Source organism: Echiichthys vipera (genome assembly GCF_963691815.1).
Source record: "Echiichthys vipera genome assembly, chromosome: 22".
Classification (NCBI taxonomy): Eukaryota; Metazoa; Chordata; class Actinopteri; order Perciformes; family Trachinidae; genus Echiichthys; species Echiichthys vipera.
In genome coordinates, this window is record NC_139847.1 from 14,840,270 (window position 1) to 14,857,472 (window position 17,203).

Here is a 17,203-nt window from a genome sequence, read left to right on the forward strand (position 1 = left end):
TATATTTGTAATAATAGACGTTTTCTGCAGAAAGTGAAGCAAGAGTCCGGCTGTGATGTCCTGCAGTTTATTCGCCAATATAAACATAACCTGTTGTTACATGCAGTTTAGTATCATTTATGTTATGCGTATAGTTTATATGTGCGTTAATAAGTGCGTGTGTCAAAGCTGAAACCGACAGAGAAGTTACACAAGAGTGAGGAGGTGGGAGGAGAGGAGGAGCGGCTCGGTGCAATAGCGCTCACCACGCGCTACTCACTCCCCCTGCAGGGAGACAGCTGGGTCAAGCTCCGCACTGTTACTGCAATATCGGATGGTGACCAATTCAGATTTCGAAATAAAAAAAACATACACTGGGCAGAATGATATCAGCTTTTTCCCACAAACAACACATGCATCTTTAACATTCATATGCAATTTGTTTTCACTTTAGAACTTCGTAAAGCAAAGTGCATGTATTAATAAATGTTTCTCAAACATGTTGCTGTACATTTCTTAGTCATAATATTCATTTGCATGATACAAAGCAGCATTGCTACATATGATGCCTCTTTAAAGAAAGAGTTAGCAGTTCAGTCAAACTTCTGGGTGACCCTGTCTCGTGTCTAGGGCCACCTGCTTTGCCTCACACAGGGATTCAACAAGGCAACATGAGGAAGTGTCCTTGGGCCCAGACCCTCAGGGGGCCCAAGGGTTTCACTTCACAGTGTTTGTTTGTTTTATGCTGTAATATGATTATTATTATGCCTGCTTATAGGATAAGATAATATAATCCTTTATTAGCCCCGCAGTGGGGGGAAGAGGATAGTGCAAAGAAAGAAAAGCATCAATAACGGATGAAAAATATATAATTGTAGTCTTTGCAAACAGTAAAAAAGGCAAATGAATAGTTTCATAGCTACAACAGAACAAAACGGGAAATACACTGTAAAACACACAACAAATAGATAAATAAACAGACTGGTTAACATATATGTCATGCACTGTATTCACCAAAATGGCAGGTGACACTTTGAGGTCCTGTTTTATAGTGGGGCCCCTTAATTATAGTTCAAAAGCCTTCATGAACTTCTGAACTGTGCCACCATGCACCCAAAGCGGATGCTCCTTCATTAGACTTTTATTCTGAAGGCTGTCACCGGAAGCTTCACGTTATCTCTTAAGTGTGACTTTCCACTGGTCCAGCCCCACAGGAGGAGTGAGAGGCGACAGATAGGCGACCCGCCGTCAACATTTGGACACTATTTAACTTTGTCGGGACCACCCAGCGACTTGTCGGGGCCTTTTTTATTGACACCATGACACATTTAAATGTGCGCGAGCGATGCGATACGTGTGTTTTAACGGCTGGAGAGCGGAAGTGAGAGAAGGGGGAAGTTGTGAGGGGATATAGGAAAAATAAACCCCTAAGAAGTCACTTTCCTGAGGCAAATTCAAGTCAAATTTCGTCTTTTTAAAGGAAGGGTGGCCCTGGAGTGTTTGGGGGGCATGGACACCCACGTTAAGGAGGGACAGCTTTATGTGCAGCATCAAAAGTTTGGAAAGGTAAGAAAAAAACAGTTATTTTGCTGTGTGGTAGGCTGTGGCGTTGTCAGAAATGAGGAAAAATAACTGCAGCTAGTGAGCCCATAATACATCTTCTGAGGATATGATATAATAAATTATTAGCAGCGTTGGATGTATGATTGTTATAATAAAGCAGTAATATATGAGGACATAAACTATTCCATGAAGCTCTTTAATGCCACTCTAACTATAGATAAAAGGCTTCTCAGACACCCATAAAGTCTCTGAATGAATATTATGGGAATACTCCTACAACAAGTGTAATACAGCCACTTTAAAATCACCGCTGCCTACCATAATAAGTCTCCATGTAAATGAAATATTCATGTTTTTAGTTACAAAATAACCAGAAGATTCTCTCTAGCAACATTTAAGAAAATACTAAAGTAGTCCCATATGTTAAAATGTGACAAATAAAGCCCGTCAAAGTTAGTTTAGGTAAAAACAGAGGCACTCTAAATCCTTATAACAAGAAAAGTCTCCATTAAGTCTTAAATATGTTTTTAATTCCCAAATAAGCGACGTCAACATTGGGCTATTCCCACTTGTAAACAATAAATGAGCATTTTACATATTTAGAGCACATATTGGTGCAATTACAAACCAGTTATTGTGCCCAGCGTCTCCAAAGACAAACTTACTGTTGATGCAGAGAGGGGAAGTTACAGCAGTGTTTCGATGATCTGGCCCTTGTTTTGATGTGGTGGTTTGGAGAAAACCTGCTGTGCATCTCTGTGTGTGAGTGTGCAAGTGAGTGTGTTAATGAGCTGGTAAAACTCTGGTGCACTGTAGTCAAATTCCATAAATGCAAAAATACATGAAACCAAAGTGGGATTAAAGTTTAATGCACGTTCTTAAAATAACTGAAGACCGAGAGATAAAACGGATAAGTTTGAGAGTTGTTGTTGGCTGGCTTCATTAGAGTAGCTAAATATGCCTTATCTGAAAAAACAAAATCATAATCGCAATTTGACTTTCCACAATGAGCACATCGAGGCTGCACGAAGAGAACAACATAGATTAGCAGAGCTGGAAAGTTGGATGGAGAAACAGACTATTTTTCACAAAGGTGGCAGACATATTTCCACTTCCTCGATGCTGCATATATATACAGCTGTTCACACCATTGCAAACACTGTAAACAAGCCACCGTTGTGTCGCCTCTGACTCTGTGAACGTCACTCAGTTTAGTAAAGGAGATCACACCGCAGAACTGGACTCAGTTAAATGTCAGTGGTAACACCTGTGGGTGTGTCTGTGTGTTAGTTTTAGTTGCTGGCCTCCGTGCAACCTTGCCTTTGGTCTCAGTGCACCGCTGGATAAGAACTCATTTACTCTTTCAGAATTGTAAGAGGGTCTTTGTCTCTCCGTCTCTCTCTCTGGTCATATGACATGGATCAACAAAACGTTTTGGCCCTGTTTCCTGCCCTGAAATAACCAATCCACAATAGATATTCATACTCCCAGAACACAGCTTCAATGCCTTTTATAAACAGTGCAAAATACAATAGAAAATAATCAAACTAAATCTCGACATTTCATAAATAACATCTGATCTTTGCATCGCATGGGCAGAAGAGAACAGAAGTGGATGGAAAAGCACCAGAGTAGAAAAGAATAGTACAGGAAACAGAACGTCGGCTGATCTGAAAGTGTTGAAACTGGTTTGAGGTTTGCTGGTAGAATTATGCAACCCTTAGAGCTGTCAGTGAACATACACACACACACACACACACACACACACACACACACACACACACACACACACACACACACACACACACACACACGATCGTTCCCACGTGCATGGTCGGAAAATGTGACTTCAGACTGCAGTGGCAATGGCAGACCCAGATTTCTGTTTCTAACTGCTGTTTTATCTTGTGTGATGTCCGGCCTTCATAGAGATTATACAGCAGGCTGTTATATACACCATCAAGATGCCTCTAGTTTTTATTTAATGCGTTTTTACAGTGTGATTTTAGTATCTATATCCAATCTGGTTAACAATATTGGGAGATCTTAATAAAGAAAAGAATCAAGTGGAATTTGATTGAAATAACATTTATCAAAAGCTTTTTTTGTATGTTTCTCAGGTGTTATGCAGTTGTTGTTTCACTTAAGGCCCTCCAGCTATACGGTGAACTGGAGAAATCATAGGCTTCATCATAATTTGGAATGATTAATGTGTTTGAACATACACATTTTTTTTGTCTTGGGCTGTCAAAAATCTGTCAATGTTGTAATGCATCAGATTTTTACATTGTTGTGCTTTCTGGATAAATTGTTTTAACTTGATAGTTGATAAAGCCCTCAAGTTTGTATAATATTCCCAATTTGTTCGGATGAATTACAATTTTGGTTCAGCTCTGTGTGCCCAAAATCATGCGTGTCCCCACTGCACTGGCTCCATCCCCAGTTTGTGAACTTAAGATTAGTTGATTGACGACAGTTTAAAGACTATGTTGTCATCCATCAATCCATTATCCTACTCAGGGTCGCAGAGGGGCTGGTGCCGATCCCAGCAGACATTGGGTGAGAGGCGGGGTACACCCTGGACAACTCCCCAGTAAATCACGGTGTGGACACATCGAGACAGGCAACCATTCACACTCACATTCACACCTATTTAGCCAACAATTCACCTAACCTGCATGTCTTGGACTGTGGGAAAGAGAACATGCAAACTCCACACAAAAGGGCACAAACTGGCAAATTGGTTTCAAACCCAGAACCTTCTTGCTGTGAGGCGGTACAGTACTCTGTTGCAAGCCGCAACACCGATCCTGGTATTGTTTTCACCTTGTGAGTCTGTTTGTTATCATGGCAAAATGTTTGCAAGCTATTCTCTATCTCATATCAGTATTCATGGCATCCTTTCTGTAAAAAAGACATTTTTTTCTGCATTTTGCCTTTATTTGATGGTAGCTGGTAGAGTTTTGACAGGAAATAGAGAAAGAAGTCTCTTGGCTACCAGTCATCATTCATGACAACAACTGACAGCAGTCATTAAGATCTGCACTCAGCACTTAGTCGTCATGATACTTAATTAGTCATTCTATTCTTACAATCACACTTGTGGTTTACCAAACTGTGAAAAGCCCCTCCATTGATGCAGACTGTGATGAATAAACTGAACTTCAACACATATTTCCCCGCTTCAACACCACTGCGGGACACTGAGAAAACATATATCTGCTGTTGCCTCTGAAGTTTGACGCACACTGCATTACACAGGTATTTGTAACATCCAAAGCATGACACTCTGGACAATGCCAATGTGTAAAGCATGCCAAATATTTGTGGTGATGTGGAGCTGCTGTCGGAACTGCAGTTGAGAGACTTGTATGTAGTGAATGTGGTTGCAGTACACAGGCCCAGTGCTTGATGAAAGTCGTTCTGCTGTTGTAATTGCCGTTCTTTCTCTTGTAAAGCTGTCATTTTTCATCTTGTGGCTAAAACGTGCAGCAGAGCGATGTGATTGTGCGCATGATTTAGTGGGAAGGTAGCTGTCTGTACGTGCTCCTGTCTGTCGGCCTCACACATATTCGGATCCAAGATGCTTAGAGTTTGCAGTTTCGCTGCACCCTGGAGCTACAAAAAGTTTTTAGTATGATGTTGATGTTTGCAGCTGTTGCCAACCACCAGTAAAGTCTGCAGATGTGGGTAGATGGTGGATGCTGGAGACAGCTTCAGCCGGGAGCTAGCAGCTACTTGAACAGATGGGGTGTGTCGGGATAAAGTAGTATAACACACCCTGAGGCTAGACAGGGGATCGTATAACAAAATAACCGCCAAATGGATTAATGGGATTTATCTCATATTTCCTATTTTTTCATCTCAGATGCTTAATCATATTTCTCAGAAAAGGAACTCTGGATCATTTTTAGTATAAAGAACTACCGACACAGGAAAGTGTGTAATTGTCCATATATACTCTGCAGTGGGCGTATTTTCAGGAAGAACAGTGTGATTTAGTGACGCTAAGTTGACGCAAATTTACAATTAAGCATGTGCGGAATCAAGTCTTACTGACAGTGATTTTAATAGTTCGTGTAAATCAGATAAAAGTTCACATAAGTCTATTTTCAATTGTAGTATTATTTCCACAATCAAATTTTAATGACTTCCCTCATTCAAGTTAGTATGAATTAATGTTTAGTATTAATTTTGCACATTACTTCACAATAACTATCCTATCCTCCTAATTATAGTGATTTGTTCAGACAAAATTGTACCTGTGCCCTGAATATCTGGCTATTATTTCTGTGCTGGTGGCACTGCAACTGTACTGTCGAATGGAAAGTGTAACTCAGGCAAGCAATTCTATTGTGAGCATGCGGTATGACAGCAATATACAATGATATGTTTTCCCAAACCTATCTTTTTGATCGCAGCGCAGGGTTGCTCCCTCTCCTCTAGCTCAGTGCAGACATTGAGACGTTTCCGTAGGAGGTGGGGGTATATCATTTAGATTTTATTGATTCTCTTTTCCATTGTGCCTATAACTTCCTGTTCTTATTGAGTCCAGGTTCCAGGTATATTATTTGAGCAGGAAGAGAAGCAAAACCAATCTTCTTTCAGCAGATTGAAGCGGAATTTATCATGATTCTATTTTGAAAAAAGTCAAGTAAAATTAATAAATATATCATATCATACATGCATTTAATGTCCGCCTTTTCATATCTCTTTTGGTGTGAGTTGGACATGTTAGCTGATTTTATAAGATTGCTGTGGTGACTGGGGACACCAGAAATGCTGCATTCTTATACGAAGCTGTTGGACATACTTTGTCATGTTAGACAGACCTCCTCCATTACATGAAACATTGTTTTTGCTTGGTGGTGTTAATAGCTCAGGTCAGCCATATGGTGAACACTATACAGTATGTGTTCACCATATGCACGTGAAACTGAAGACAAATAAGAAAATCAGCTATTTTTTATGAAGTCAGTGAACAATCGCTTTAATCTAAAAGCCTGTTTCCTTTTTCTGCAGTTGACAGTGTGGAGTACAGTGAATATATGTGTGTATATGTATATATAAATATAGAAGATAAAGAACAGTAGATGTGTGTTTTTACTGTTCTAATGCCTAAACTACTGTAGGTTACACGCTCATTAAAGTTGCCTGTCATTACCCTGAGGATCTGGATTATGCTTATGCTGTGGTATCACTGCATGCTTTTTTATGGTCAGACAGTAGACTATCGACATAAAATGCAATTTTTTTTTCGTCTTCCAAACTGAATACACTTTGGACTGTTGGTGGCACAGACTGTGTATCATTCTGTTGTCTAAATAAGGTACTACATCAAACTACATCATTAGTACAAAATGATACGATATCCACATTTGATAGTATCTAAATAAAAAGCAGATCCCCAATCAGATTTTCAACCCAAGGCTGCACAGGTGAAAGGACAGGGATGAAAATTAACTGTGTGTTGGTGTGCATTCACTGACTTTTTCTCAACCAGCACTGTGTGCATTTCCTAGTTTGCATGCCAAGGACTTTTTTCATTTCACTGTGGTATTAAAAGAGGTATTGAATTTTTTATACTAGTATTGTATTGAAGTTCAAAATTCTGGTACGGTGACAACCTTAGCTGTAAGCATGCTATCCCTTGTGTTACCCAGTCTGACCTACTCATGGACACCATGATCTCCCTTGATATATTTGTCTGCTCCAAAAATAGCAATTTGATGCGGATACAAGGCATGTGAACAGCAGGACTTTGTTACAATCAAAATGTGCCATGTTTTTACTTGACCCACCATGCTGCAGTAACACAAAGCTCATATTCTCTGATATTCTTGGGGGAGGTTACTATAATATGAATTTACAGTAAATTTAAGACTTGTTACTGTAATCTAACCTTTTCATTTAAATTTGCGCTCATTGTGTCTCAGTTTTGGTCCAGCGGTTTCAGGTAGTCACCCTACCTGAAAAACTTCCCACAGTTCCTCACAGGAACTACTGCTACTGCCGTTCTCTGTTGAGTTTTATTTTGTTGACACAGAGGACTGAGGTTTGGGCAGCAGATCTGTGGTCAGAGCACCCTCTCCCTCTAACACACACTTGTTCTCTCTCATTCTCTCCTTCTCTTAAATACACACAACATACACACTCCCTTTCAAACACATTACCGAAAACAGAAATGCTCCGATACACAAGCATACTTTTACTCTCTCAGATAACCACTCTCACTGCTCCTGCATGTGTCATTGAGGTCTGTCTGTGGCCAGTGGGAACATGGTCCAGTGGTTGAGTTTAATAGCACCATGACAGATAGAGAGGATTCTGTGTTTGAGCAGTGACAGTTTGGAGAAATGGATCTAGTCGTCAGACAGTAAGTCGGTTTGCATGCAACCGCACACATGCATATAGTAATAATATTTGAATCATTAACTTTACAGGTGCTGGAGCGACTTACTGTCAGTCCCCACGGCAACTTCTGAAGGGTGAACTCACAGAATAACACAGAGAAGATCTGCCGTATCTCAAAATCATGCAATGGTAATGTGATTTTAAATTTAGAAACAAACGAACACAGAAGTAGAATCATATTCGTTGTTTATGCAAAATAAAAACAAAACTACCTCTAAGTCACCTCCTGTGATGAATGTCAGGAAGAACAAAAGCAGCTACTCGAATCCTGGATACTGTACCGATACATTAAAAGCAATTCATACAGACAACTTATGTATTTAAATGTTTATCTACTTACTAATTTACTAAATTGGCACATTAACAGGAACACGGTGCATAAGTGTGTGCGTTTCACATGCAGATTTTCACTCAGAATAATGCAAAATGGGCATCATTTCTTGCATTTGCATTAATTCTATATTAAATAAGATGTCCATGTTCATAAGAAATTAAAAAGAAAGTAATAGTGGTGCTCAAGGGTTCTCATGTTGTCATTCTATTTCATGATGCAGCCTATAAATCACTCAAACAGAATATTTAAAAGGAAAAACTAAATGATTCAGAAATGACCAAAAAGCAGTGTTGATCAGAACCAAGTGTTGCTTTTCTTACTAATGCCAATTTTAAACATGATGGCTAACATATTGTTCAGTATGACAGCAAAGGCCATGAGGTGTTTGGGCGGTGAAGCGTAAAACACACTAGCGCTATTGTAGTTCATTCTGTTCTCGCAAACAGGCAGGACTTCAGTGAGGAAGTATCTCTCCCTCGCTCTGTCATGATCTTTTTTTGCATAATTTCCACTACGTGTATTAGTGGCTGATAACGGTCTGTTGCCTTATATGGAGCAGCTGTTTCTCTCACACACACACACACACACACACACACAGACACACACAGACACACACACACACACACACATCTGAGGGCCATATTGCAAAGGGGTTAATGTTTCACACCCTGTTCATGTATACTGCACAATCACACGTTTGTCAGAGTCAGTATGTGTGTTTGTGTGCACAGCAACAGATGGTCCAGAATGCCCCAAGGGGATAATAACAACAATACAAACACATACACATATGTATGTACACACACACATACACTGAGAGACACCTGGAAGAAGGATGCAAAGAGAAGTAAAAAGAATCCTGGGTAATGACAATCCCACACATTTCCTGTCCTTTCTGGCAGTTAGTTTATCAGGTCAGAGTGCTTGCGAGCACATGTGCATATATTCACTTATGAAACCCAGTGTGTATGTGGTGTGAAGTTGGCTTTCATGTATGTTTGCACCTCCAATCTTGTATTGCAATCTCTTTTCTTGCAGTAACTGTGAAGTTATAGAATGTATAAGAATATATACGGCAGCATTATCAGTCCCATCTGGTTTGTGTGCTTATGTAAAATTGCAATGAGGGTTAAATATTTGATTGTGCAGCATAAATCATATAAAAAAAAAAATTCTCTACAAATCCATCCATCCTCTGATTGCCCTAGGTCTCTAGTTTGTGGTCGTAGCATTTCATGAAGCTGTGATTATCCTAGAGGTCACAACAGCTCATTTTATACAGTCACTACACCGAAATGACTCCTATGGAGACTAACATCATCACCCAGGAATACATCAATTGGACCCAATATACAGAAATAAACACTATTTTAGTATATGGGAAAAAACACATTGGTTTTGCATGAGAACAACTGCATGGCTTTTGCCCCAAACTGTCTGTGATTATCCTAAAGTGGGCACATCTGTAATGGAGAGACTCGTGGGTACCCATTTCATTCAGATCTCTTGGTTCCCTTTGAAAATGGACATGCCCTTTTATCCTTCGTCAAAATTTAGCCTACCTCTGGAGCATTATTTAGCCCCCTTTCCGACAAGTCAGCATGGCATGGTAACAATTGATGATTAAGGGTATCTAGTTTCATAACGTCTGGTTTACCGGATGCTTTTTGTTCTTTTTTAACATATCAAAAATAGCAAACAGCAAAAAAGCTAAATCGTGCTTTCCAAAATAAATATATTTTTAATATTTGTTGCATTAGTGATATTTAGTAGTATTAGTGAGTTGGAACCAGACAACTGCATGTGACAATGCTGCATGTGCATTGATGCGTTCACTTGCGTGCGTATAGACATCTGTTTATGAGACGATTGTTTGACTGTGAAGTGAAAAGTTCCACTAACCATCAACATCACAAATTAATGTGAAAATTGGTTCAACTGACAAACATTGTGTGGTCCTTTATGTTGTAAGTGCACAGTATCTTAATTGATAAAACTATCAAGTTTTGGCAACCAAAAGCTGATGCCTGGTTGCCAGCCTGGCAACCACTTTTAAAAGTTATCGTCAAGCCCTGAGCCCTTGTTTTTGTGCTAAAAAAAACAAACAACAATGCTGTCATCAGATTTTTTTTCTTTTACCTTTCAACTGTCTGCATTGGTATCAGCTTCCAAAGTCACATATAGGGCTGTAGTCGCTCCACTTTTATGGAACAAACTAGCAGCTATGGTTAGGGAGGGCAGCTCTGTCCAGATCTTTAAATCCAGGCTAAAAAAACTATTTTTTCTCTGTTATCTATGATCAACCTTCCTTTTTTTGAATTTGTTATTATACATTTGCAGGTGTGTTTTTATTTGTAACGGTTTTATGCCTGTGAATTGTCTTCTTTTGTTTGTATGCATTTAATACACTGCTTATAATTGTTTGTAAAGCACCTTTTCTGGCTTGATAGTGGTTCAATCCTTAAGTGTGCCTTTGTGAAGCCCATTGGGGCATGTAATGTGACTTTGGGCCATATAAATAAACTTGACTTGACTTGCACACAACGGGCCCTATGAACTATGTGTAAGTCATTTCCAGTTTTAAGATGTACTAGATAATATTTTTTTGGATAAAGAGGATCTGAGTAGTGAAGGAGAAGATCTCCATGATTAGGGATCATTTGAAGACATGTAGTGCTAGCATCAGTGTGTCTCATTCTTCTCCGTTAGCAGGATTTCCCCCGCTGATCGAAGGATTTACAAAGCGCTGACCTTCCTGTCACAGGCTCAGCTCCCTGACTGTCAGACAGCCTCCGCCCCACTGACCGACTTTAAGGGAGAACACTCACTCTGTAGAGAAATGAGGCATGATGTGGGGTAACTAAAAACACACACGTCCAGAGGGCATACAGGGGACGACAGGGGCTTTCCAGTAAAGTCTTAATATCTCATACAGTTTTACATAATCACATGTATATTAGTTCCTGTAATGAATGCACATAATCTCACATGCAGTGTGTCATTATATCCGTGGTTAGCACTGAACATCTGGAGTCTTGCATACTCGCTGTGTGTCTTATTTTTGGGTATTGCGTGACATGTCGTTTGGTCATGTCCCCTTTTGTCCCTGTGGAGGAAGAGATCATTGTTAGCTGTTGCTTCCTCACTGCTCTCCTCAGGGAGAAATGATGCACCTGTCGCCTACTTAGGACTGGGTCATGTTTTTGTTGTTTTGTTATGTTAGGGGCCCCAGCACACTTCCCTGTATTTTCACACTGTTATTGTTTTGTGGTTGTACCTGTTTTTGGGTGCACATAGTGTCCCGGTCCTAGTTGCGACAACAGCTCTTACACTACACTCTTTACTCACTTTACAAAAGCAGTGGTGACTAATTCTGTAACCGTTGTCCGCTGCCGCTGATTGAATGGTGTGTGCGACCCGTCTGAGTCAAACTGCATTAGATTTATCACCGGATGCCTGCCACATTAAGCCTCAGTCAGTAGAGTAGAGAAGTAGAAATTATTTTGACTCACATCTTCTGTGGACGGTAACATTCTCTACTTTCCTTTTCATCAGTTTTTGATGATTTGTAGAAAACGCTGCGTTTTGCTTTCCTCCCTTTGCTGTCTTAAAAAACCACATGCAAATTGTTCTTGCCCTCCCAAGACAGATGTGAACAGGACAGATGTGTTTTGCAAAAAATGAAAAATCGAATTTATAATTACCTTCGAGCAAGAAAAAAATGCTGGATTATTAATCTCCAGAGGAAACAAAGCTTGTGTCCCTTATTGTTGTAAAAAAATAAGAGAAATAAATACATAAAAAATTACAAAGATCTAGAAAAGTTCAATCAAAACCAGCATGGGGAAACATTACAGATTATGTACTAAAAATATGAAAGCTACAAAATACCTCAACTAAAAATTGAATACAAACAAAGGAAATGGAAAGTCAAAGAAAGAAACAAACATAAAGCTGGTCAAGTATTCATACATTTTAATATCTTACATACTAATTTTAATAATGTGTGTGTTGTAGGAAGGGAACTGTGGGTCGTCCTGACGAGCAACATCTTTCACGACACAAAGTCATTTGTTCTATTGCTGATTGAAATGTTCTCCTCCTTTCCCACTCATCAGAAATGGAAAAAGAACTGGTTCGTCCTCTACCCCGCCAGCCAGAACGGCATCGCCCGCCTCGAGTTTTTCGACTCACCCTCGGGTGGAGTGGGCGGCGCCGGCGGAGGCTCTGGAAGCGGCTCCAATGAGAAAACCAGGAAGCTGGACAAGAAGATCATCCGCTTGTCTGAGTGCATTTCCATCCTGCCGGCAGTGACGGAGAGCTGTCCCAAAGAAAACATGGCAGCTTTTTGCGTGGAGACCAACGACAAGACGCACGTGTTTGCTGCGGAGAGGAGCGTCACCAAGGACTGGATGGATACCATGTGTGACATCGCATTTCAGGTATCGTCACACTTTTTTCTCTCCTCACGTGGGTGAGGGTTTTGAAGGGATGAGCTTTCTTTGTGTGTATCTTGATCCTGAATGTGGCCAAATATATTTAAAAGGAATGGAAAAAAATAATCTTAGTTTGGTGAAAAAAGCCAAAGAAACTGCTGGTTTAAATTTTGATCTTTCAATTATTTGTGTGTCTTCCAAAATTTCCCACATGCCCCTGGAGTGTCTATACACTCTTGTCTCTCTTCACTCTTGTCTCTCTCGTCTCTTGTCTTTCTCTCTCTCTCTCTCTCTCTCTCACACACACACACACACACACACGCACACACACGCACACAAACATGAACATTACACATATTTTTAGAGAGGAAGCCAGAGGGAGTTTCCAGGAGGACAACTTCATCCGCTTCGTTCTCTGTTGCACACTCAGCCTCTCTAACTCCTTATTCTTTTTCTCTTCCCTCACTCTTTGCCTACTCCATCGATACAATACTTGTGCTGGAAAAGTTTTCTAGGTTTCAATCCCTTTGCTCATACACACGTCAAAGCACAACAAACAAAAATCCAACTCCTGATTAACGTGCTACGAAAAGTCCTGATTTTCTCTCTCAGCCGGTTGACTATTGGTCTTTTTGTGCGTCTGCAGGGAGGAGGCGGCGGAAGCGGCAGCAGCACTGCAGCAGACTCTAATGGAGGAGCCCAGGACTTGCAGATGTCTGAGAACCTCATCTACTATTCCAGAGAGGAGGGTAAGGACACAAACGAGTCTGGTTTTAGATAACTTTGTGATCTTAAGAACATATTGCATCACAGAAGAGAATTTAAGTAAACTGAAGCAAAAACACCTTCTCCTATCGTCTCCTTGCAGTGAACGAGTTCTGGGTGAGCATTCAGCGTACCGAGGCGTCAGAGCGCTGCGGGCTGGCGGGCACCTACTGGCTGAAAGCGGAAAACGACATCTTAATCTTGAAGGAGCCAAAGACCAAGAGGAACATTCTCGTGTGGCCCTACAAGCTGCTGAGGAGATACGGGCGAGACCGGGTGGGTGTCTGTGCTTAAAAAAAGTTTGTCTGCAGTTCATGTGTTAAGTCTACGCCCGGACTGCAGCGATGGATAGTAGTTAGAAAGTGCAAATGATGCTTTTAGCAGCAGTGCGTGCGTTTAGTCAGAGCTTCAGAAACTGTGTCTTATTTGTCACTGTGATGCCTCAGAGGTCGAGACCAGGGTTTAAAAATACGAGTCGAGACTGATACTAACTTTCTTATGCACATACAAGATAAAAAGATCTAACTACGCTGATAGGTCTTTCATTTGCAAAAAGAGAAAGAAGGGGTAGTTTTGTATGAAGTAGCATTTAACATTAAGTGAAAGCAGTGAAGTAATACAATTGTTATGCTGAGAAAAGTAAAATTCAGTGGAAAAAGGAAGCAAGCATTATTCTAGTGCCAAGAAAATGATAAATGAGTGATGACTGGAAAAGAGTGCTGGGACTTCTGTGACTGGATTCCATTACTTCAGTTCCATTTTGGCATTTATTCACACACCTCTGTATATATGTATTTAGTCACACACCCTTTACTCACACTTTCACACGTAAACGCATTCAAACAGTTTTCCTTTTTCTTTCTCTTTCTAGGTGATGTTTTCATTCGAGGCAGGCCGACGCTGCGACTCGGGCCCCGGAAACTTCACCTTTGAGACCAAACAAGGCAACGAGATCTTCACGCTGGTGGATCAGGCCATCCAATCGCAGAAGGTGCAAGCTGAGGAGCGCCATCTCAGCTGCCCCGTCAACTTTGACCCAGACTGCCCTGCGTCACTGCAGCACATACGCAACGCTGTTCCTAGCGGCATGACGTCAGGAAGCGGCGACAGCAGCAGCTGCAGCAGTCGGGAGGCAGACGGAGATTCAGGCGGCAGCAAACCGGGCTCTGCTGATGGCGTGCTCGGGAAAAGAGAGGTCGGAGATGGAGGAGGAAGGGGGCAAGGAACAGCAGGAGGACTCAAGGGGAGGAGTTTACCAGAACCACCAGCCATGTTGGGGGTTTTGGGAGGTGGTGGGGCCCCTCCAAAGTCTCCCAGGCAAGCGGCAGCAAAAGGTTTTTCCTCAGCTGATGAACACGCTGGTCTTTATTCTGAGCCCGCAGATTCAGTCCGACTGCCTCTGCACAGCGCCGACAGCCTCTACTCCGACCCCTTGGACAGCATCAAAGGTCAAAGCCAAACCAGCAACCCATCCAGTCCGCCAGTGCCCATCCCACGTCTCCGACCAGTAGGAGATGAGGCTTCAGGAGGTGGCGCCCAAGGGGATCATCACCATGGAGGCAGCAACCACAGGAAGCCACCAGACCTGTACTCCCACGTGTACGACCGGATCAGCCTGGAGCTGAACCAGAAAACGATTGCGCTAAGTCTAAACGGGGCGGCAGGGGGAGGAAGAGGGTTGAACAGTAACAGGCGACCCCCAGGAGGGCAAGCAGAAGGGGCTTTAACACCTCTTGCTCCTCAGCTGGAGCACATATATGATGAACCCGAAGGTCGCGCCAAAGGAAGCGCCAGCATGTCCGCTAGTTCAGGTATGAGCGTTTATGACGAGGCCCGTTTGGAGCCACATAACCAGAGGAGGCAGGAAGAGGTGGCGGCCCTGTCAGGACCGGAGGGAAATTACAGCACCCCCTCCCACGGAAAGCCTTCAGACTCCCACAGACACTCTCCTCCACAGCTGGGCCTGAGCCGTAACACACCTCAACCTCCGAGGTTGCCCAAACCTACCACCGCCCCCAAGCCTGGCAGGTCCCCTTTTGTTCGGAAGGAGCCAGTGCCACTGCCCCCTGGGAAACATGGCGGACCTGGCAGTAATGTGAACAACAACAACAATATTTGGGGAGGAGGAGGAGCAGACAAGGGGAGGGAGCTGTACAGCAAAGTGTCTAAGCAGAAACCTCAATCTGCTAATTCGTGGTACAACCAGCACCACCAGGCGCCTGATATCATCTATGACAACTTGGGAGATGTTTGACAGCCTTCTTTTGCTGCAAGGACTGAAATGAAATGTTTATCTCCTTTGTGAAAAGAGAAGTGCTAACGCAGAGAACAGGCAGTCTTTGTAGCGGCTAAGAACATTTCTTCCGTCTTTGGACTGGCATAATTATTTGAGACAGTCGATTCATTTGGAGATTAGCTCACAACTATGAGAAAACCACAAAACGGCTGCATTTTGAAACATGGAGTGCAACTATTGCCGGGCCACCATCCGTGTGTGTGTTTGAGAAAAGAGAGTGAGTGTTTGCATGGTCAAACCCATAACTGGAGTACCAAGCCACAGTGTGGTTGGAACCAGCCACTTTACTTGAACACACACACACACAGAAACCATATGAATTTGCCAAAAGGAGCCCGGCCTACAGGCTTCACTTTAACAAGCTGAGAGAGCGGCTTGGCTCTTCTTTTATAAAAATGTCTGCCGTGCTTATGAAGTAACTGGGAAACATGTTTTTGCACTGCTTAGGTTTGGAGTACGTTTGAGGCTAAGACTTTTTCTGTTTGTGTTTTCTGGACTGATTTATCAATTAAATCCCAATAAACCGTGGAGATTTACAACATCTACAACCCAGGAAGCTAATATGCGACTTAGTTGCATCTTAGCATCCACTAACTGGAAAAACATTGTTGCTACTGTTTTAGAGGAAGCATGAAGTGTGACTTTGAGACTGGGTCTTGGAAACAGATGGGTCATTAAGAGGTCATAGGGTCACATGGTCCTCATGTGGCCGTCGAATTACAGAGGTGACTTTCTGCACAAGATAATATTCCTTTATGTTTCTATGTACAGACAAACTAAATATGAAACTAATCAATCCCCTGCAATGTGTATGTATGTATGTATGTGTGTATGTGTCACAAACAGCTGTGCTGTCTGTAAATATAACTATTAATAAAAATGGCTCCAAAACTTAAAATATTTCTCTTATGTGGATCTGTCAACAAGAGGAGAACACAAATCCCGTCTTACACCTCAGTGTGTCTGTCCCATCAGGAGCCAATTAGACACAGTTTTTAGTGATTCAAAGACTTTCTGTTCCAGACCAAACGGGACAGTAAAACAGTCTGACCTCATCCTCCGCTTCCCTCCCTCTGCCACACTCTGTTTTTGTTGTTTCAGTCGGTTTCCAACCACTTAATCGCACCGTTAAAGTTGAGCCTCGAAAAAAGAAGCAAAGACTTTCTTCATTTCTTTCTTCCTTCCCTTCTCCCTCTGCATTAATTCTGTTGTTCGGTTGCTCTGGTGACAGTTAATGGCGGCTGGTTTGTGTCGGACACGCTGTGCATTTTAACTGCGGAGATGTTGTGAGAGGAGGGCAGGAACACAAGATGGAAAGAGGGGAAACATGGGAAGATAGAAGGAAAAAACATCTAATTGACAGGTTAAAGAAAGCTGCAGAGAAAGGGGAACATGTGGGTGTTTATCTTAAGCTGA

General features: G+C 41.9%; 1 protein-coding gene across 1 annotated transcript; it reads left to right on the forward strand.

The window, feature by feature from the left end:
* The first annotated feature begins 1,227 nt into the window (after positions 1-1,227).
* Positions 1,228-16,582, forward strand: dok1b (docking protein 1b). Its single transcript, XM_083937376.1, has 5 exons — positions 1,228-1,545; positions 12,409-12,732; positions 13,373-13,475; positions 13,595-13,767; positions 14,363-16,582. The coding sequence occupies exons 1-5, from the start codon at positions 1,489-1,491 to the stop codon at positions 15,743-15,745; spliced, it is 2,040 nt and encodes a 679-aa protein (XP_083793502.1). The 5' UTR covers positions 1,228-1,488; the 3' UTR covers positions 15,746-16,582.
* Positions 16,583-17,203: the final 621 nt, after the last annotated feature.

What these genes read in the sequence shown, in the direction of transcription:
- dok1b (XM_083937376.1), top strand. Translation starts at nt 1,489, where the DNA reads ATGGACACCCACGTTAAGGAGGGACAGCTTTATGTGCAGCATCAAAAG. An exon ending in AGCATCAAAAGTTTGGAAAG is followed by an intron (nt 1,546 to 12,408) that starts GTAAGAAAAAAA and finishes CCCACTCATCAG; the next exon opens with AAATGGAAAAAGAACTGGTT. An exon ending in GGAGATACGGGCGAGACCGG is followed by an intron (nt 13,768 to 14,362) that starts GTGGGTGTCTGT and finishes TTCTCTTTCTAG; the next exon opens with GTGATGTTTTCATTCGAGGC.